Source organism: Hirundo rustica, chromosome 12, assembly GCF_015227805.2.
Source record: "Hirundo rustica isolate bHirRus1 chromosome 12, bHirRus1.pri.v3, whole genome shotgun sequence".
Classification (NCBI taxonomy): domain Eukaryota; kingdom Metazoa; phylum Chordata; class Aves; order Passeriformes; family Hirundinidae; genus Hirundo; species Hirundo rustica.
In genome coordinates, this window is record NC_053461.1 from 2,636,714 (window position 1) to 2,659,703 (window position 22,990).

General features: G+C 37.4%; 1 protein-coding gene across 2 annotated transcripts in view; it reads right to left on the reverse strand.

Annotated features, from left to right (window-relative positions):
- Positions 1-22,990, reverse strand: part of CACNA2D3 (calcium voltage-gated channel auxiliary subunit alpha2delta 3) — a 396,842-nt gene that overhangs the window by 3,607 nt on the left and 370,245 nt on the right. For both annotated transcript variants that reach the window (XM_058422243.1, XM_058422242.1), the window contains 3 exons: positions 19,445-19,497; positions 17,833-17,888; positions 14,293-14,404 (listed from right to left, as the gene is read on the reverse strand). In XM_058422243.1, the coding sequence (XP_058278226.1) occupies positions 14,293-14,404; positions 17,833-17,888; positions 19,445-19,497 (221 nt within the window). The remainder of the gene's footprint in view (positions 1-14,292; positions 14,405-17,832; positions 17,889-19,444; positions 19,498-22,990) is intronic.

The window sequence follows — 22,990 nt, forward strand, 5'->3', positions numbered from 1 at the left end:
TGCCAGAACTTGGCACAATTTGCATTTCGTGCAGTCTGAAACTTATATTCATTGTATCTTTAAAACTAGCTCAGAAAAGAACCTGATGGGCAGGAAGTGCTTCAGTAATAATTGGATGCTAAATGACTTATTTCTTTTTGCTGAGAAGGGAGTAATTACTCTTCTGTTTTACCTGTGGTGTTTCTAACTTCAAGCCCTTTTGTGACAGCCCTTTTTGTGACCCCCAGGTGACCACTGAAGCCAGTGGAAAGCATCTACCCTACAGCCAGGTTCACGGGTGCCAGTTCATGAAAGCTGGGCAATTTTCCACTCTGTTTCTTCTTTCACCCACTTTGAGGTGCCATAAGGGTTGTGCAGTATAAGGCTATTCCTTCCTCAAACTAGAGAGGGGGGAAGAAAAATTCCTATCGCTTCACCTAGCTGGGATGAAAGCACTTCATCCAGAAGAATGATTCCGCTACAGAGCTGTGATGCTGAATAAATTACTACAAAGCTAAACTACGAAGCCTAGCAACATTTTCTGTTTGCTTTATTACTTCAAGCCTTCATAATTTTGGACTTCATCAATTTGGGGGATGCAGTACCTGCACTGATTGATGGAAATTATGAATTAAAGGCAGTTCAAAGATCAATATATTAGTTATGCAAAACCCCCTCTTTGCTACCTTAGGAATTACATCCTAAGTATCAACTAATTTCTGACTAATTCACGAACAGCGAATATTCTTACAGACCTACAGTCTGTTTAACTAGTACAGAAGTTGGTGAAGTGTCTAAGCTTATGGTGGCTGCCACAGAGCATGGGACTGCTATAAAGAACAATAAAACAGTGAAACGCTTGGCTAACTGTGGCATTTTTTTCCTTAGCGCACAATAACAACTAAAGTAATGCCTTGAAAAGTGAAACAACTGGCTTCTCGTCCTCCCAATAAAAGTAATTTTAAAAGAAAATGTTCTCTTCCATCAAGCAGCATATGGATGTTTCCCCTTACACAGTTCTCAAACAAAATCTGGAAATGAAGTTGTAAAGCCTACATACCATTAAGTGAAGACAGAGGATTCAAGACCGAGACTGAGCTGAGCAAATAAATAAGGGCAAAAAATGTTCATTTTAGCTTTCTTTTCTGTTACTAGTTTGCACAAACAAAATATACTTCTTTCAGCCACTGTAATTTAAGATCATTTCACAGTCAGGAGATATTCTTACCCCCACCAGATCAGTGGCAAAGAAGCTTGTGCTGGTTGTAACCACCACAGCTGCTGTGTGACTACTCAGATAATTCACATGGCATTGCCTCCATGCCCAAACTGGATAAAGCACACAATCACCCCAGCAGCAGCTCTGCTGTTTGAGATCAGCCTTCAGTTCCCATGGTGACATGCATATGCATCTTTGAAATTCATTTTGAACATTCATGCCAGTAAGTCTCAGGAACCAAACACTGAGAGAAAACAAAAGGTGCATGAACACAGTCAGACCAAAGCCTTTCAGAGACTGAGACATTCCACCAAAGTACTTCACTACCTATGCCAAGGTTCTGTTGCAAGGGAGAAAAACCTCCAGCAAACAGCTTCCATGGCTGCAGTGAGAAATAAAGTCGCTAACAAAATAGGGAAAATGGTATTCTCTTTTTGTGAGATCCACTGTGAGTCTCTAAAGTTTCTCTTACAATGACCATTTCTGAGCACCTGCTGGCTTAAGCTGGCATTTGTGTCTCTGATAATATGGAAACCAACTCTCAAGGACTGAGTAAGGGGTTTGGCTGGACTTTATTGCTGCTCTAACAATCAAAAGAAAGTCTATGTTTAAGTGCCTTATTATTATGGAGAACGTTTCACATTTAAAGGATAAAGCTCTTTTTGTTTTAAGTAGTGTAAATCTTTTGATTTGAATCCTTTTCCTTTACAGCAGTATCATCGCCATCATTTGACAGGGGCAGCACAGGAATAGACTTGCATATATCTCCAAATATAAACCAGAATAAACTATTGGGGTTCCAGTTGAAGCTACGTTGAGTCAACAAGAACCTTATTAATATTTCCCCTCCATCTTTCATCCACTGAGGAACTAGCTTGGTTTATTTGATGTGCAGGTTCAGAGGCTTAAAACAGACCTGAAAACAAACTGTTTCTTGACTTTGTGGGGAAGGTGCGGAAGGAAGAAGTTTAATACTTGAAAGAGGTAGACAGGGAGGGAGGAAGAAAATCTAGTTATGCCAAGCTGTTTCGTTAATGAAGAAAAAGTAACAGCAGAGAGTAAGTCTGCAAGGAACTCCATATTTTGGGTCAGAGAATTACATGACAATTTTGTCATATTGCACACACAGTGTCTGTTTCTTTTTAAACTCTTTTGGTTATGGTCCACATAAAAACGTGCACAACCAAAATGCAAATTGATTTGGGAAAAAAACACCTTCATGTTTTAATTGGAGGTAGAAAATATTTGTTCAAAAAGTAATACTTATTAATCTGCTCCTTGAAAATTAATTTTTCATTGTGCAATTAAAGAGACTTGGACTTCGAGTACTGCTGTGTTCATAATTATATTTGGTAGTCATACTTCTGGAAGCATGATAAGAAAACAACCTTTTAATGTGTGTCTGGTGACTAAATGACTCTTCCCAGAGATAATCAGTTCTTTCTAACTCCTTTAGACAGCCTGTAACTTGGACAGCATCACAACAGCCCTGCAGTGCAATGCTGGGGTGCAATCACACCTACTGCCTTTAAGCACATAACTCAGGTTCCTGCATCAGAAGGGTGAGCACCTCCAGCCAGGACATGCAGAGACACACACTGTGAAAGGCTAATTTGGGGCAGGAGCTCGGCTTTGGGGGTCTGAGTCATCCTCTGCAGGAAGGTCCTTCTTTCTAATGGATGGACACTGATCCTGCAGAGAAATGCATCCTGAAACATGATGCCTAAAGCTAAGTGTGGGCTGCAACACCTGTTCTTAGAGAGCCAGCACATTACATTTGAATCTGGTTTGTTGTTTTTTCTTTTTTGTTTGTTTGCTGGGGTTTTTTTTGTTTGTTTAAATTTAAATTGGAATCTCTTCCTTTTATTTGTATATGTAAAAGTCCTGAAAGAGTTATAATATATATTCTATCATTATAGTATTTTTTTTTTTCCCCAGACTATGTTTAAAAACCCAAACAAATCAAAACCCTCAACCTAATTCCCAAAACGTCACCTCTCTGTCTTGTTATAAGACTCACTTTCTTTTGTAAGGAGAAATAATTAGAATATATACAGTACAGGAGCAGGGACTGAGCTGACACTACCCTTGCAAGCACTGCTTTCTCACCACTCTGTGCTTCTTTGTCTTTCTGTCTCTGAACCTCTCAGGTGGCAAAGTGTAAGTGAGGAAGCTTGGAGTGGGACAAACCTCTCTGGAAAAGGAGGAAGATGGAGGAAAGCACAGGGGACAAGCAGTGACAGTGCCCTCTGGGAAAGGATTTAGGGAAGCAGGTTATCTGCTGCTGCAGGAGCTGGCCCCTGCAGCCTGTCTCCTTAGAGATTTCAGAGCATTTCCCATGTTGATGGAAACAGGCACAGCAGGACCAAGGCAGAGCCGTGCCCTTTTTTTGGCTCCTGGCTGCTGTACCTCCTGACAGACCAAATCCAGCTTATTGGCCAACTTGAAGACCATACACTTCTGTAAGTCACTGATTTCCCTTCTTAATGCAGGCCATTGCTTCACTACAAATACCTCAATCATATAGTGCAAAATCTGTATGTGGTAGGCTTAATATCCTTGAAATGCTGCTGGCCTCACCTCTCCTCTCTTAGCATAGCTGGATCAATAACAGGCAAAGCTCAGGAAATTCTGTTTCAGACACGCCAGAGATGAGTCTCGTCCAGCTAAGCAAACCTAACCTTTAAGCTGTTTACTCTCCACTATTTGACTACAGCGTCTGCTGTTAAAGGAAATCAATATTCCAGTTGGGCAGCTTAGTCTCTCTATTTCCATGGAGAAGAGGTAATCCATTTCCTTGCCCGCTGGTGTTAGATTTTGGACAGGATATAAACGGAACACAGACGTGAGGTTTCCCTGCTAATAAGCAGCCACTTCCACGGCCCCAGCAGGGTGAATCTGAAGAAAACTGGTTCAACACAGCATATCCTGTATGGGCCAGGCAGCTGTGAGAGAGGGCACAGTGATAATGGCTTGTTCAGATTGAGCATCCCCAACAGCACAGGTCATTTGCAATGAGCTATTTTCCCTTTCCTGGCCCGCAGCCCCGCTGCCATTAGCTGGTGGCTACTGACACTGCTACAAGACTTGTTTCAGGAACAAACAATGGCAGGGAACCTCCTGAGAGCATTCAGGAATCTCTGATTTTCAGATCCACGGCTCCCTATTTTACTTCAAAGAGCTGCAAAGGCTGAAGAGTGTTAGAGGGAACAGAACTAATGTCAAGCAGCGTGGAACTCGGAAGACACAGGATAAAACTATGCTTGTGGGACCAGAACACTTAGAGAGAACATCTTCCCATTATACTGAAGAATGGAAGATATTTCTTTGTAATTTGGGGAGGATTTGAACATAGCAACAACACTAAAAGCAATTCCACTTGTTTGAAAACAATGTTGTGTACTTCTTGTTAAAAATTAATTCTTGTTTTCTCACAGAAATACTTCATTATTGCACTTTGCTTCAAATAAACCTTGCTCATAAGCTGTAATTGCTGGTCTGTATGCTGTATTTTACGATAAGTATTCTCTTTTAATTTTACAAAAATACCCTGCTGTTATGTCTGTGCTTATAACAACAGATACTTTGCGGTAGAATATATGGTCATGACAAACACATGGCTTAGGCAGGATTTTAGTCATATAAATATTTAAATCACTGTTTGGATTCACTTTTAATTCCATGCTCAGGAGGTTTAACAGCCTGATTTAAGGGCAAAAATATCTGTGTATGTATTTTCCATTTGTTTCCTTAATGACCATTGGAATACTATTTCTATCGTTTAATGTCACAGTGATGACTGAGGGACTTAAAATCAAATTATGAGTAGAATAACAGAGTATTGTGTTGGTAAATGTCACTCCTGCACATACATAATCATATCAATCATTTTTATGTGGCAATAGAAAAGATCCTTTAAATACCACTTGTTTTGCTCAGGCAGACAAAGCCTACAAAGCATGGAAGAATTTCACTGTGAGTAGTTTGACCTGAAATAAACATATGACAATACTTTCAGATTGGCAACCTACACAAAGGCACAAAGATGTGAGGAAGTATCTAAATTTCCGTGGACCTCAACTTAGATCACCCTCAGCAGCCACTCTGACTCTTGAGCATCACTGTAAGCTCAGCCTTTTCCCTCTGGGTCTTCCAGAGTTATATTTTGCCTGCAAACCTCCATTAATGAACTTGGAGTATTTTGGATTAAGATGAGTTGTAACTTTGGGATTACATTTCACATCTGTCAAATGTGATCCTTCCTATTTTTCACAGAAAGAAAAAATAAAATACCAGCATGAGGGCAGAGTAAATGGAAAATACTGTGCACACTGCGCTCAAATATGTGTTACTCACATCACTGTTGGTTGCAAACGTTCAACCCTAATGGTCTGGAACAAAGTTTAAGCATTCAGCTGAAGTGCAGATATCCACTTTGCTGTTTCCCAGCTCCTATCACGTGCTTTCCAGGCTGCTGGCCACCTTTCCAACCCACATCTCTCTCGCTTATCACATTTTTCAATGAATGAATGAAACATTTATATCACAGTCAAGTTGTGCTACCTGTTTTTTTTGGTTTTTCTCTCTTTTTGGTTTTTCTCTTTTTTTTTTTTTTTTTTTTTCCCCCAGGTAACTGATGACAGAGAATGAAATATCTAATGCAATTTCTAAAAATAACGTATATGCCAATAACAACATTTCTGAGAGCTGGAGGGGCATATAAATGGTTCTCTCACATGAAAAGAGGCAGATAAACTCTCAGCCTCAGGCTTGTAATGGGATCCTGACCTCATGCTAGCAAAATATTGCCACCACATACAGTCTGACTGACTGCAGTGCTGTTTGGCATCGGTGCAAACATAGAGCAAAGTTTAGCACGGAGGGTTTAGTTGAGCAATGTCATCCTCACCATTCCTGTGCTTCCTGAATGCTCAGAGCCCCACAGCGCTGTGCTGTGTTGGAAACCTCTTGGCATCAGACAGGATCCCCCAGAAGTGCCCGTCCTCGCTCACAACCCACCAGCAGGGGATTCTTTCTCAAATAACTGATGCTCAGACAGGAGTACTTGACCTGCTGCACGTTAGGAATGCTGCAAACAGCCAAAAACTTAGAGTGTACAGCCTTTGGGATGACAGAAGAGCCTTAGAGTAACGAGGCATCGTTCATACCCGTTCTAGTGCAGTCGCCCTCCCGTATGAGATGTAGGATAATGGAGAGTTTCAGACCTCTAGGTTTAAAATGTACTGGCAATTTTTTATTTTTTTTTTTCAAAGAAATCGAGACCAGAAATCCCATAAACTTTAAATATTTGTCAGGATTCCTACCCCTGAACAGACCAGGGTTGGGTGTGATGTACGTGAGTCTCCACAAGCAGAGTGGGTACCTGCTTCTGTGCTCACAGTGAGCAACTGAGGAGACACAGTAATCACCACAAAGCAAATCATATCAGACGTCTCCAAAAGACTTTTTCTTTTGACTGTGACAGGTCATTAACAAGACCACAACAGAGAGGTCAGAGAAGATATCCAGGCTCAAAAATGCAGTTCTACTACAGCATGTTAGCAAATATGTGTCTTTAGCAGAGTTCTTTAGCTCTGCACAAGTAGTTGTGGTTTCTATTGAGAGACATCTCAGATTGTGTTTTTTAAAATGCTATATGATTTCTAAGCTAGGTTCTAAATATAACTTTAAGATTAAAAAGCCTGTTGATATATTCTGGTTTAGGAAGGCTCGCAGATATCATATGACATTGCAAAAGTAACTTTTGAATTGCAAGAATTGGAATTACTCTTTTCCACAACTTTAGGTCAAGTCTCATCTACAATATGACGCTAGCAAGGATCTGCACAACAGAAATTGAAGCATAAAAAGCAGAAATGACTAGGAGATTCACATTAAAAGAGCAATAAGTCCTGGAGCTAAACTGCTCATCGGATATGTCCACAGTGTGTTTTGCAAGAATGTTGTTAATTTATTTCTGTTAACATAAACTTTAGCAATGATTGAGAATGCCACACCTGAAAGACTTAAGCACATTATGTGCAATCTTTTCCACAGCCAGCTAAAACTCTCTATTGTTTTATATAATACAAAAATGTTCTTTGCACGGCTCTCAGATCTTAAGATTCATGTTGTTTTTCTAAGTTAAAAGGCTTTAAAATATCCATTAAGCTATCCCAAACCCTTTAAAAAAGAAAGTGCTCCATGCAAAGATGTTTAAGCCATGCTTTTCATCTGGCTATAATATGAATATATTATATACTGAAATTAATGTTCTAGTATTAGCAATTCTTCACAAGTGTTCCTGGCTTTAAAAATTCATGGCAACATTTCTCAATTTCAATAATTTTTTTCATATCCCAAGCCATTCCATATAAAACTAATATATATTACTACTCAGCTCTGTATTTTATGGCATACATATGACTTTTTAAGTCTTGTCATTACAAAACATCCTTTTATAGCATCAGCTACTTTGTATAATTTTGTTAATATTAATTAAAGCTTGTTCAAAATGTAAAATTAAGCTAATTTTAAAGTAGATTGTGATTTACATTTTAATGGAGTACTGATTTTAACTATGAAGGGGGGATGGGTGCAAATCATCACATTCCGCTGCAGATGTTTTATTAGAAGAGGGGAGTTAAGAGAAACTGCACATCTCATCCAACTGGTGAGAAAAAAATTACAGCTAAATTTCATTTTAGCTAAATTTCCAAGATTTTACGGTGCTAACAGAGACAGACATAGAGTGGCATTCTGTGTATAGACAACTAAAATGCTCCAGAATTCAACAAGCATACTAAAAAAGTTCTGAAACAAACAAACAAACAAAAAAAAAACTCTCCAAGAAAATAGAAATTCTCCAGCCTTGAAAACTGTCCAAGGGATTGTTAAACTGGTGAGTGGCAGGCACAGACCTGCCTGGTAACCTAGATACGTCTTGCCCTATTATTTTATATACCTTTTTTTCTTAAATGGAAATAGTAATTTACAGTGTTTCCTGAACTGGACATTCAAAATATACATTATCAAAGGGTACAGTTAAATTGCCCATACAGTGACTTTAAATTACACCTGCATGACAAACGTTATAATCACTGGTGCCTTTGAAGTGAAGAGAAAGTTACTCAGCTTGCAAGTGGAGAAGTGTGGGTAACACACAATGTAACATTTTAAGCTAAGTATAAAGGCCTTTAATAAACAATTCTAGCAGTTTAAATGGCATAATTTGATACTTTTTACTAGGAAAGAACAAGGAAAAAATATTTTTGGATCTTCGAGAGTTTTGGGGTTTTGGCTACAATACGTTTCTAGAAATACTGTTGTTGCCTCAAATTTAAAGACTTTTTAGCAGCCATAAGTATTCTGCAAGTCTGGAAGATCTGCTTTTCAAAAGAGAGGCGCAAGATAATTCCATATACTTAGACTGTGATCCTTGAAACTTCAACAACGAACCACTGAGACATGCAAAATGCAGATATTCTTTTAGCTCTGTGCATGTCTAAGGAAGCTCACAGAAATCAAGAGCTGTTGAGCTTTGTAAAGACCAGTCCTGAGCAGTTTGACTGCAGCACACCTTGACCCAGCATGGGCACGGCTCGAAACCATTCGGGTGCACGTCGTCACGCGGGTACGCGGCACAGCTGCTGGAAAAGTGCAAAAACACAGGGGCTGAGCCAAGGGTGGGGAAATTGAGAGAGCGGGATCATAAAAGGTGGACGCAGGAAGAAGAATACAATCCACAGTGTCTTTTAGAAGACTGACTGTAATTTACCGCCCAAACAGCTCCGGGACAGACACAGGGACATTCCGATACACATCGATGGAGCTCCCAAAGAGAAGAAATTGGCCCTTGGTGCTTTGGCTCATTTATGTGGCAAGCTGGTTTGTTTAGAAGTAAGCTAACTACATCTGAAAAGGCAAATGATTATTTATTCCACGGGAAATTGAACTGTGTATTTATTTACACATTTTAAACACGATCAAGTACAGAAGTTTGGCAAGCTTCTACTGAGAAAGAAGTGCAGGAGTATTTTAGCAAATGGTGGTACGTCTCGAGATTAAGTGGGTTTTAAAAACCATTACCATTTCAATGTCTGCAGATTGCACCACTCCTGACACTAATGCACTCATGCCCTAGCAGTCTGCATCTAATTCGCTGTTATTTATCTGTTGCTGCAAAATCTGTGCGTTTAGTGGACAAGTCTGAAACTTGCCATTATAAATCCACATGAAGGGTTCAGTGTCATCCCTGTCATCCCGAACTACACTTCCATTGCCATTTACCTCTTTTATTGACAATAAACAGCATTCAATGCCCAGTCCATGAGAAAGCAAGAAAAGCAACTTGGTTTCTTGATGATTTTCCTTGTTAACTAAATGTCAGCTTACTAACACTCTGTCGGGGGAAACAGATGATACATGGGACAGTGTTTATCAAAATAAGTAATTATACATTTTAACAGGCAATTTACATGTGATGCCCAACAAAGTAAAGTAAGCACATTCATCTTTCATATCTGGCATAATTAAAACACGCAGAAATATTTCCCAGGGTTATGATGATTGTACCTTAAAACTTCCTTGTTTCCCTAGTGACAATATGGCTTTCTTATATTTACTTTCCTCTTTGTGTCTTAAGATTGTGAACAGAGGATCAACTGGAAACAAAACAGTTTCTTTGGGGTTTTGGTATTGACCTTGTAGACCCATGAGTGCTGCAATTAAAAGAGAAGGGGGAGTTTTTGGAAGTAAGGCCAGATTTTTGATCTTCATCCAAGTCCAATATGTCATCACACATGAACAGGAGAGGTTAAAAGGGCAAATTTTTCAGCATTTGACTGTGCACTGCTGCCTAATCTGTATGCCCACAGTTTTTACAGTGAATACACAAATTTGGTAGCTATGCACCCAAGTGGCTCCTGCAACTTTGAAATTTTAACATATATGCTTAAATTACAAATAGTCAGATGACTAAATTACTATGCTCACCTTCACAGCAGTTATAGCTGAAATTAAAGGTATTTTCCTAAGTGAAGCTTAATAAAAACATTTGAATTTTCATGAATAAATGACATTTGCAATTAGAGAAAAAACATTTTTGTTTGTTCTACAAAAAGATGGGAGGATACATTAAAAAGACTGGCAAACATTTTCTGATCAAGTATCTTAACAACAATCATCCTTTCTAATTTATAACAACTCTGACATTCTAAAGGATGCTTTTCTCAGACCCCTTTGGTGCAACTAAAATTTGTTATGATGAGCTCCCCAGAAGGCCAAAACTGGTTGGGTACCCCGTGAGAATTGCTGAACAACATTGGTTGGCACTCTTATTTAATTGGCTAAAATATTCAGGCAGTACTTCATGAAACTACAAGCAGCACTGAGATGTTTATATAGCCTAAAACTTCAAGCCTGATGTCTAATCAGAAACTCATCTCTGAGCAGCACAACCCCTTCAAAGCCCATACCAAGTACATCTGTCATTAGCGTAGTTCTGACTCCACAGAAGGAGTGCCAGTTGAGACTGATAAAGAAAAAGTATTTCTCTTTAGCAATTAATTACTTTCAGTGTTGAGGCTGTGATAGAACAGTCTATGATATCGGTTTTCAGAAGTAATGGGATCTTCTTTTTTTTTTTTTTTTTTTTTAGTTTTTTTTGTTTGTTTTTTTTTTAGGTTTTTTTGCTATAAAAGGGAATAGCTTACTGGAAAATATGAAATCATTTCAGATTTTTCAAAAAATCCCATTTTTTCTCTCCTGTTGACAGTGCTTAGAAAATGTGGGTTGACTTATTTTTGATTGCTGTTTAAATAACAGATTAATTTAATAATCATTGGGATATTGAGTAACAACAAATGATGGGGTGGGACAGCCAAACCCTGACCCTAATGACATTCTTATGTTAATTCTTATTTTCTTTTAGGCTCCTGCTTTCTTAATAAAACCTATATTTTTGAAAATAGTTTTTAAACATTGCAATTTATCTCAAACTAGGTTGCTTGTAAGAGATAAGTTTACATACAGGGAGTGCATTTTGTATGTCCGTGTATATTTAGTGCCTGACTCAAAGCCTGCTTAAGTGTATAGGTGTCCTTGCCTTGAATGAGTTCCCAGAGGTGGTTGAAGAAGTGAGCCAGCTATTAAAAAAGTAGTTAGCAGTTAGTCCTTTCTACTGTGTGATTTATTTTAGGATACTTCAATTTAAATCCAAGTACCCACAATTAAATTTATGACTGGAAATGTTCATGGATTTTCATTACTGAAAATTATAATTTTCATCACAAAATTCATTTCAGTTGTTAACTGTCCCTCTTTGCATGGGCAGAGTATTTCTACAAGATTAGTAACAGCACACCCAGGACAGGATAAAACTGAGCCTCAGCCCCTCACCCTGTGACCTTGCTGGCTATGACTGTGACTTTGTTAGCAAAAAAACAGTATTTGTGCCCCAAAATGTCTTATCTAAGTAACATTATATGGTTTCAATTAACATCAGTCATCATTTTTACTTCTACTAAGAGACTGTTTTCAGTCTCCCTTTTCAGACAAGGGCTCCATAGTAGTGCCTGACACCGCAGGAACAAAAGCCAGGGACTGGGGTATCTTTTGACACAAACGTGCTTAAAGCAGAGTATTTGCATAACTTTTGTTTGCAAACCTGTTCACAATGTAACGACTTCTCTAGTGTCTTTCAAGCAGTTTTTCAGTATGCCACGGGGTGCATAACCAGGTAAATATTTGCAATCATCTTCTTCTATTTGCAATAAATATTTGCAATTATATATCACAGAATAACCTATAACAGAAAATAATCCCACTGCCTGAAAGTGATGCTGCACAGGTTAAGCATCGGACACAGTGTCAGCTCCAGACTTACTGCAGAAAAGATTGAATCTAAATTCTGACTGATTGAGCCCACCGTTCTTAAATTACAAATATTAAGCAATACACTTGCTTGTAAAAATATTTATTGGTACTGAGGCTATGAAACAGAAAACTGGGTCAGAAGATGTAGGTCTACAAAGGACTTTGGGTCAAATTCCTTAGCTGTTCTGCGGGGAAGTGTCCTGGGTTATAACAAAAATATTTGGAATCCAGTGCAGTCTGCAATCTTAGATGCAATTTGTAGATTGTTAATGACAGTCGGTAAACGGTATAATGAACAACTTTCCCATGAGAATCTAATAGTTCTTCTGGATTATTTCTTTAGGTTTTGCCGTTGCTTGCGGAGAAAAATAATGGGCGCCTTGAGATCAGTTTGCAACTTACAGGGTTTTCTTTTATTTTATTTTTTTTTCCACTGTGGAGCACAAAATGTTTTTCTATGAAAAAGATCTTAGTGCATTATTTTTGAAATACTATAATTTTGACTAAACTCAGTTTCCAACTTGGTGCTTTCCAAGTATTGCAGAATTGTATTATTTTTGAAACTTATTGCCTTTGACCTGAAGTTACCTAGGAACACAGACTAAAATCTGCATTCCTTTGAGAAAACCTAGTCCTGGTAAATTAATCTTCCTTGCGTGGAATCATGCCTATTTGAAACATTTAAACAGAATCATACAATGGTTGGGGTTTGAAGGGACCTTAAAGACCATCTGGTTCCAGCCCCTCTGCCACGGCAGGGACGTCTTCCACTGGACCAGGGTGCTGAAAACCCCATCCAGCCTGGCCTGGAGCACCTCCAGGACTGCATGGTAATTTGTTGCACAACTTCTCAGTAACCTGCTGTTAAATTATCACAAAATAAGGCTGCCTAAATTCTACAATGCTGGCACAAAGCACTCACAGCAGTGTAACCTTCATTGTGTTTGATATGTCAAGTGGAAAAATCATGGCTTGATTTTGTTGAGCTTGTACTTTTCAGGCAGTGGGACTTATTGTTGCACTTATAAGGGTTCCAGAGCATCCATTTACAAAGCACATGCTTCTATTCCACAAAGCCATATAAAGCCAATTATTCATACTAGACATGAACAATTTCCTTCTACTTAAAAGTTGGTCAGAAGCAAATGGAAAGTGAATATTAGCACTTAAAATTTATCTCCAGTGTACTTATTCCTATTTCCTGTTTTAAAGTAGTGAAAATATCAAGGAGAAAATTTAGGAGTAAGTCTAGAAGCACACCTATAGACTTCAAAGTGAAGTTTTCAGCCTTATTTGCTAATTGCATATTGATTTCGCCTGGAAAGGAAGAGCTGTAACCATTTTTGTTTAACTTATAAATTCTTCCTGACATTTATATTGATAGACAAATTATTGCTGTAAATATTCATCTCCCTGGTGATGACAACTTCTCAGAATAAAGGAAATCCAATTAAGAGACTTATCAAAGTACAGAAATTTGCATAAGCAACACCTATGTAATTCCACAACTAAAATGTACCAGAACTACAGTAAAAATGTCACAGCACATGGGCACCAAATACAGAGAAAATACATTTTCAGTGTGAAAGAGGAAAGCTAGACTGAAGTCTTCCTCTTCTTTTAGCTCTATAAGGGATGAGTTTACAGCAGCACTGGTAGAAATGACATTACAGCACTGTCATGTGAGACTTTTTATTATTAACTCAGTTTCCCAGCACTGAAAGTTTGGAGAATAGATTTAATCATCTCCCACTCTTTCAGACTAACAGTTCCAAGAAGGAAACTCTGTTTGGAAGTCCTGTAAAACAACCAGATCTCACTGTACCACAAGGGAATTCCTAACATATCCAGCAGGGTTTCACTCCTGGACAGGAGACTGAACAGCATTTACCTTTTGAATCTAAGTCTTACAGCCTATGCCCTTAGAATGCTGCCTGCATTTAGGAAAAGTTTTAAAACATTCACCATTTGAAATTAACATAAGCCTCTACTGCTTTTACATTCCTTTTGGTAGAAAATAATCGGCACAGCTTTAATTTAAGAGCATCAAATTTAAGAGCAAAGTGACCCCTGTAACAGGAGAAATGACACCTTGACAGAGGTCAGTACACAGGATAAAACACGACAGACTTGTAGGCTCTTCAACGCTGCCTTGAATAATTCAGTTTTATTGCTTTGTCACAAACAGTTGTATAAAAAAAAAAATTGAAAGGGCTTACTTGAAACAGTCATCGCAAGCAATATTCCCCGTGGTCTCCTTTATAGTGCGCTCGGAAACAAAGGCTGGATATTCAGTATCACAGGGCTCTAGGGTTTGTTTCAACCTCTGCGCTATAGGCACAGGAAAAAACATCTTGATGTTAACATGAGAAGAACAGCACACAAAATTGCGAACAACGTGAGATGCTGTATTTGCAGAGCTCGCAGAGAACGGAAACGTTACTCAGCTTCTGCCACCCTGTGAGATTTCCTAGGCAGTGCATAACGCTATTTTTTCAATTAAATTTAAAAGAAAGAAAGGAAAAAAAAAAAGAAAAGTTTATCCATGGAATGTAATTTTGCAAGACATCACTGTTAAAGTAGTTATTAATGGTTTAGCCACTGCCTACCTACTTTACATTTATGCACAAGCTTTTATTCTTTCTGTGTAGATCCAAGAAGGATTTATTGTCATTTTTATCTCAGTGGTGCTGTGCATCACTAAACTTTATTCATGGCAGTTTACATTTATTTGATATGTCAATTGTGGTATATTTTACTGAAGCCAAAACATCTATTCTATATTACAGCTTGGGAATCTTGGAGGGTTTCATCGCTTAAAATAACTGCATGGGTGGGAGAGGCAGAAGAGTTACTTTACCCAACAGCAATGTTTGTTATCTGCTTCTGAAAATAGTAATAATTAAAAGGCTCCATAGCACCTTTAATCTGAAGTCCTTGCAATGCAAGGAAAAAGCTTCACTATTTCCATCTTAAAGACTAGGAAACTGAGTGTACCAGGAAGCTGTGGGGCTGGTTCAAGGTCAAACTACAGGACAGCAGCTCTTCTGGCTCTCACACTGAAGTATCTGTCACACAATCCCTCATTCCCTTTCTTTTTCCTCCCCACCCCTTCACTGTTCCTTAACGCAGAGATAACACTTTGCACATCAGCACAAATGTTGACCCTATCTTAAACTAATTGCTGACTGAGAAAACAAGATGAGGTATGTCAAAAATAGATTACACTGAACAGGCTCTTGGGCTCCACAGACCTTCCTGGGGATGATCTGTTTCAGAGTGAGTGGTGCATCCACTGAGCAGCGCCAGGAGAGCGACCACATCTGCATTTCCAATCACACCAGGGCAGGCATTTCTGAACTGGTCGCAGGTTTTTTGTATATAATAATAATAATAAAAAAAGATTCCACCAAATGCACAGATCTCAAAGGAGGTACTGAAGCTGGTCAGAAAAGTTTGGTTATTTTTGGTGTTTTCACTATGGTTGAGACATATTTAATAGTTCAGCATTTCTTAGAAAATTGTCTTACTAGCTCTGCTGCACCTCTTCCCTTTCTCTTCTGCTCTCCTTATCTGTTGTCAAGAATGACTGGAGTTTATCCCCTGTGGTTTGAGTCTACCCGCACTTGTATCAATGTATCGCTTCTGTAACAAAGAGACTGACAAAGATTCATTGGCCTCAGGTTTTCCTGCGCCTCCGTAGAGTCCAGAAGAAGATGGGGTTGGCCAAGGTTTAGGGTTTCTTCTCCCTCATTTACAAATGGGATTGCAACTACAAGATCTTGTCCAGAAGTGATTTCCAAAGTAGGGTTTCACAAATGGGCAGGTGTGTGTGGACCCTCCAACATCTCACGGTAAATCATATTCTATTAATATCACAATTTGAGTGGGAAGCAATTTCTCCACTCAAGTAACTGATATATATATTTTTTTTTCCTGAGCTTTGTTAAGCATTGTTAAGTAAAAAATAAATGTGCAAATTTATTTATTTTAATTTCATGTAGTGCAGTCATAAATATTACAACTCTTAGTGGTAACATAACACTTACAGAAGAACATACCCAAGCACATGCTTTTCTCTCCTGCTCTCTTGTGAAATATCTTCTGCTTTTTCTTCCTAAAATATGCTGCTTCCAAACAACCATCCCTTACTACCTAACCAGATCCGAGCTGGGCAAGCACCACCCAAAAATATTGACATTCCAATGAGTGTGATGAGGGGGTATTTCCAATACTCTTATCAAAGAAATGGAGCAAGTGACTTGTGAGATTAAAACTTCACTGTTAACTGAAACATGAATGGAAATTTCCCAATAATACTGGTCCATCAAGGGGCTGCACTGATAGCTTTGTTTTAAATAAAAGGAAGTTTGCAAGTTATTATTGCCTCTTCTGTAACGAGTAATAACGCACTTTCTAAATACAAATCAGGCATTCCTCTCTATGAGACGAAGGGGGATGTTGTGTTTGAAGAATATTTTCTCTAGCACACAGCGCAAGTGCCACTGGATGTTTCATGTCAGGATATATTAATGCATATTTGTACACTTGAAAAAAAAATTATTTATTTCCTACACTGGCTGTTTTGGCTGCTCTGCAAACACCTAGGAGCAGGACAGGCACAGCTGCCATTCCTCAAGGAACACTTTTCCATTTTCTGGGTTTAGCACAGCAAACCTGACTGTCTTTCACAGCCTCGGTGTTAGAGGTGGTTCTCTTCATGCTTAGGGAAAACTCTTGGTCTTGGTTTTTAGGGGCCTGACTGATATTTTAGCTGCAGACAGGACATTATTTGGGAATAAAGACAGCCTAGTATCCCGACAATACAAATATTAAATAAAGCCTAAAGCAGCAATTTAATCCCCTTCTTTGCTAAGAAATATGCAAATATGAAGCTGAAGAATTCAGTTTAAATCCTTATACCAGTCAATGACACACAGGATAATTTGCCTATTAAATTGTCACTTGAAGAGCACTGCTCTTGTAAAGTGGCCCTTTACTTTTGAGCAAGACTTCTGAAAATGCTATAAAATGTCTCTCAAAATATAAAAAGATGGCTTACACTGAAAACTTTCCATTCTTAGTGGAACTATTAAAATTTTTCATTATTTCAAATGAAGCTTCTGCATTTAAAAGAATTATTTTGAGTAAATTGAATTTTAATATATTTAAATGTCTATTTTGAACCGAATGATAAAACAAAATACAGATCAGCCTTTTTTTAGCATAAAATCTACTATCTTGAGCTTTAAAATTATTTTTTAATGAAATAATAGAGGTGGTCAGATTTCTGTACGCATGTTTTGAAATTGCATTTTCCAGCACAATAACTTCACTACACTTCATGGCAGCTCCAGAAAAAAAAAAAAAAAAAAAAAAAAAAAAAAAAAAAAAAAAAAAAAAATTGTATAAATAAAACAAGTCAATGTACTTGCTTTATTCACAAAGACTGTTTTGGAAGGAAGAGAAATGTTTTTAAAAAACACATTTAATCATTATCTACCATTTTAAATTTTCTGTTATAGTAGTGTGCTGCATTCCTAAAGTGCACACAAGCACTTAGTGGTTATTCATAGAAGATCTTAATTCTTGTGTGTTTTAGGAAACATTAACAAAGAAGAGGATGCTGGAATGGGAGGAAAACTATTATCAGATGTTTATTATTTAATCTAAAACACTGTACACACATCTGAATTTCCAAAGTCCAATTTGTTGTAGACATTTCTGCCATTATGCCAGGAAAAAAAAAAATCACTTACCTTTAGCTGTTAGATCAGAGTGCCACCAACTGCATAGATTAAATTCCACAAGGAACCTGGAGAAATTATTAGAGTTTTCACATTACTCCACACAATGTTTTCAAAACACTAAACTGGCAGTAGCTTCATAACATTAATCCTATTTTAAATAAAAGCCAACACAGAACTGAAATTCAAGTTACTGGCATAACTCTGGGATTAGAAATTCCTGCTACTCTCGTATTTTTACTTTTTTTTTTTTTTTTTTAAACTTCTGAAAACTTATTCTGAAAATAAACTCCTCAATAAATCATAGATTTACCCATTTTTAATTTAAAATATTGATTGTATTTGAAGTGTCCATTAAAACTCTCAGAGTGTGGCACCACACACCATTTTTGCTGTTGAACATTATTTCTTCATCTTGTGGGTATTTTGACTCAGTAAAATGCCATGGGATTATAACTGTCCTGGCTACCATACAGGAGTACACAGAAAATAGGGGGGTTTTTTATTAATTCTCAAACTGAAGAAATAAAGCCATTTTATTTCTAAGAGGAGAAAAGATTAACCACCATCTAATCAACTCTAACTAAATTATAAAGAACACCAAAATACACCATGATTTACTTGGAAGAATGGACTGAAAAGTGTCAGTCAGTCAGTTGTTGTAAGAGAAAAGAATGAAAACAACATTCAATTTTTATCATATGCCCGTGAATCTACAATACTGATAAGCACAGAAGGCTTCTTAATATTTTTAAAGCTGTGATATGTAGCATCAGTCATCAAATTTTACACAATTTCTTTCCCTTATACTCTCTTAGAACTCTGATTTTCAGATCAGTCTCTACCCTCTGGCAGCAGCCATTCATTTAATTCTCCTTAACTCTTGTTCTGCGCTTTGGAAAAAGCTCATACAGCTTACAATTGAACAAAACGACCACAAGAAAATAATCAGTTCCATGCCAGTAAAGATAAAATTCACATTTTATATCTGCAGCTCTGCTTTCAGATAAGAAGAACAACAAATCCTATAGCTAATACCATGGCACATTTTAAGGCTTCCTCTTCTCCACATGATATTGCTATTTCTTAGGCACCTTCTCTTAAAGATAATGATCATTACGAATTAACCGTGAATTTTAGAAGAATTCATGGGGATAGAAAAATTCAGCAACATCCAAGTGCACCTTCCCTGGCACTGTAATGGGTCCATCCTACAGAATTTTATGAAGTGACAAACAATAGAGTGAGTCAGGGTAACAAGTTTCTCTTCTGGCAAGAGCCCACCCAAGCAGCATCACAAACAGCCAGTCACGAATCTAAAATTTAACAGTAACCACAGAAAGAAATTTGGGTTGTCTATTGTGATCTGCTAAATGAAGACATGCAGATATAAGTGAGGACCATGAATACAATAATAGTGGAACTGCAATTATACAGCCAAAATGTTATCAGATATTTAAAACGCAAAATTGGAAAAAAAAAAATTTGAGAAATATTTAAGAGCATGTATGGAAAGCGGCACGATGCACGTAAAATGCTAAAGGTATAAATATCAATATTCAAAAATACAAATATTTAGTAATTCATAGACGTATTTGTTATATTCTTGACAAAATCTACTTACAAGACAAGTTCAGTCATAATCCACTTTACTGCAGCAAAGAAGGCATTATAAGGCTGAAGAGAAGCAAGTCATTTAATAAAAAGGCAAAACATGCAGCATTTATATCTTAACTGAATTCTTCATGTAAAAACAACACTTTGGATATTCAAATGCATGTGGAGCATAAAACCCCCCTTTTTTAATGATCAAGAAATATTATTATACTGATTATTAAAATGTATAGTAATGAAATTTCCTGTTTATCACACTTGGTCGTACACACAGATTATCAGTGGGAAAAGGAAAGTTTTGCAAACGATTCTTAAATCTTTAACCTCTAGGGGTTCCTATTTCCCAGGCTATTGCTGGAGGAACAGCTCCTGTAAATATGAGCTTTTCCTGGGCTGCAGTTCACAGCTTCCCTCTCTATAATGCAAATCCTTATTTCTTACCTCATTAGGCTCAGAAAAGCTTCTGAAGTCTGAATTTACCTAAAATTTTATCTGTGTCATTCGACAGTCCAGTTGTAAGCACTTTAAGAAGTTTTTCCCCCCTTCCTCTGTCTTCCTGGATCGTTACAAATACAGCAAATCCTTTGAAAATCCCCTGTTTACAGTACTTCTAATGCATTCTGAATATTTCATTTTTTAAAAGACTGTTTATAGGATAATGAATGAAAATCAGGCAGAAAAACCAGCTTCCAGAAACTTGGAATTTCTCCACATCTCCCTCATCTTTCTCAAGGTGTCCCAGTTGAATAAAATTCTGCAGACTCTTTTAAATACAGAGGATTTTAACAAATAGAAATCATAATGAAAGAACTCTTCGGATATCTAAAATCATGCTTAACCACCCCAAATCAGCACTCACTGAAGCAGTGCTGTTTGGCAGAGCAGGAACAGGATATCTGACATTTTCAGGGGCCACAGAGAAAGTTTCTGTGCAGGGCTGAGGACTCACAGATGCAAAGAACTCAGTCAGTGCCATGGAAAGCTGAGATCACAATCCAGCAGAAGGCACAATGTCTGAGACAGGAAAGATTTTCACCTGTGAAACCCTGAAAACATAAAGAACTACAAGACCTTCCTAGAGATGAAAGAGAAGATGAAGTCAGCCCTGTGGGACATCTTGTTTATCTCCATTCCAAATCAGAAAACCTGAAATATCATGCCCAAGCAATTAAATTTGCTATACACTTTTGTTTTCATAATGCCAAATTTAGTGTAAAACACTGTATTCCTTATTACTTATGAAGAATACTTATTTAGTGTAAAATATACGTGTTTTAGTAGCTATTTTCATATTAGAAATTAATTAAAATTTAAAACCCCAACATATCTGAAAAAATGCATTAATGTCTCCAGAAAATGAAAAAAATATTTTGATTTGAAATTCCAGTGGAAAAAACCCTGTGTCATTACATTGATATAAATGCATTCTCATGAAATGTGATTTTACTCAGGAGCGTTTTCCACTCACAGACCGTTCCTTCAAAGACTGCAACAAAAACCGCAGGAGTTTTATTCTCTCTACATATTTAAATCCCCATTGAGAGCCAAAATAATTTAGTTCTGTGGCTCCATGGCACTGCTACGTTTCCAACAAAGCAACTCTACAGAGAATCATATAGGTTTTGGACCAATTGAAACAAAAAAACCCGCTAAATAACAAAGTATCTGGATAGATATTAAGCAATACAATTCTGAGAAAGAAATGGACCAGGTGATCTGTAAATCTAGTCCATCCCTAATTTATCATCTCGCTCCCACAGTCTAAAAGGCTGGGATAGAGTCTCTGATGCCTCTTCTCCATGTCTGTGCTCTTTGGAATAGGAACTTTTTAGGGACTTTCCATCTTGTCCCTGTCTCTGTTCCTGTATTTAAAAAAAACATCATTCTCAAAAGGAAGGATAAACATTTGTAAGCAAACCTTTTGCTTAAGCAAAGAATTATACTGGATACTGCTTAATAACCTGGTATGTAAAAAATTGGGCACAAAACCAAGAAGCACGTGGAATGAGCCCTACCTGTCTTTGATGCAAGTTCTCTTTATACTTTCTCAGTAGTCATGGTTGATAGAAGTGATTGAATCAACAGGAAAATAATAACCTAAAGCTCTGTTCATCTTTCATACTGAGGATCACCAAAACTCACTTGAGGTTTAAAGAGCTTGATAATATTTAAGTTAAAAAAAAAAAAAAAAAAAAAATCCTTGACATGTTTCAGTGTATCCCATAACAGATACAGGTTTGGTTTGGTTGGTTTTGGTTTGGTTTTTCTTTTTATTTTTATTCATTCTTTTTTTCTTTTTTTTTTTTTCCCCTCAGATATCCTGGACAAAATTTGGAATAATAAAAAAATATATTTTGGATTAGAGCCCACTTTTTAAGGGATAATGCTTCAGCTCTACACGCTGAGCGCTGAGGCAAACTGGACTGAAGCTGCAAGTCTTTGGAGAGAAGGTTTTTGTTAAGTTGCAATATATTTTAAGATATTTCATGCAAATATGTTTCACAGCATCCCGTTCTATTTCACTAATAGTTTAGGTCTCATTGCAGTCTAATATTTATGATGTGAAGATGGTCTTTTTTTTGGGTTCAGATTTCAGTGGATAACAAACTGGTAAGTGCCATTAAGTCCAGGCGTATGAAAAACAGAGTCCCGTAAATATGTAAATGGAAACATCTCCAAAAGTACAACATTATTAAAGGGTGATCTTTTAATTTTTTACTTAGATCTATATTTTTCTAGTTAGATGTGCACCTAGAAATAGTATCAGATAATTTTTCCAGAGTGGCAAAATTGCCAGTGTTTTGCTGCTGTTCTCTTAACATAGGAATTTTTTCATGCTACTACTGTCATTTATTTGTGAAAACAGTTCCTTTTTAATATGCAGAACTTCTATCTAACACCTGATCAGTTCTGATAGATTATTATGGCCATCAGTGAAATGGATGCATGGTTACAAAGCATCCTTGGGGTTATTACCCTGATACAGGATTTAACAATAAGGAAGCGTTGCCTTGACAAGACCCAGATTGTCTCTAATCAAGCCTAGCAGAAGGACTGGGTTCGTTCTCAAACTGCAACAAGGGTTTAAACGCATCAAAATTCTACTTTAAAAGACATGTTTAAACACTAAGAATAAGAAATTGTAAAAAATCACTGACTTGCATGCCTTGACAATGAACCATTCCTTTCATATTAAAAAAAAACCCCTTCTTAATTTTTAATTTGAATTGCATGTTTATATACAGAAGAGACATATGTGATTCCAGTCCCCCAGACAAAACACAGTCTATTGCCAAATTTATAAATTCCTAAGAAGGCAGATTCATTCAGTGCAAAAACCATTCTGACAGAACCTCAGAAACGGTGGTCCAGCATTAAAATGTCTGAACTTGAAGAAACGGAACACTTTGCATTAATTTATAACGAACCACCCTTTGTATGCTCTGGGATAAGCACGAGAGCTGTAAGCATTCCAAATCAAAATAACAGTCTTACAATGGCCGTGAGACATCTGTAACAATTTTCTTTGATGATTGCATGGAAAGATGCTCATAAG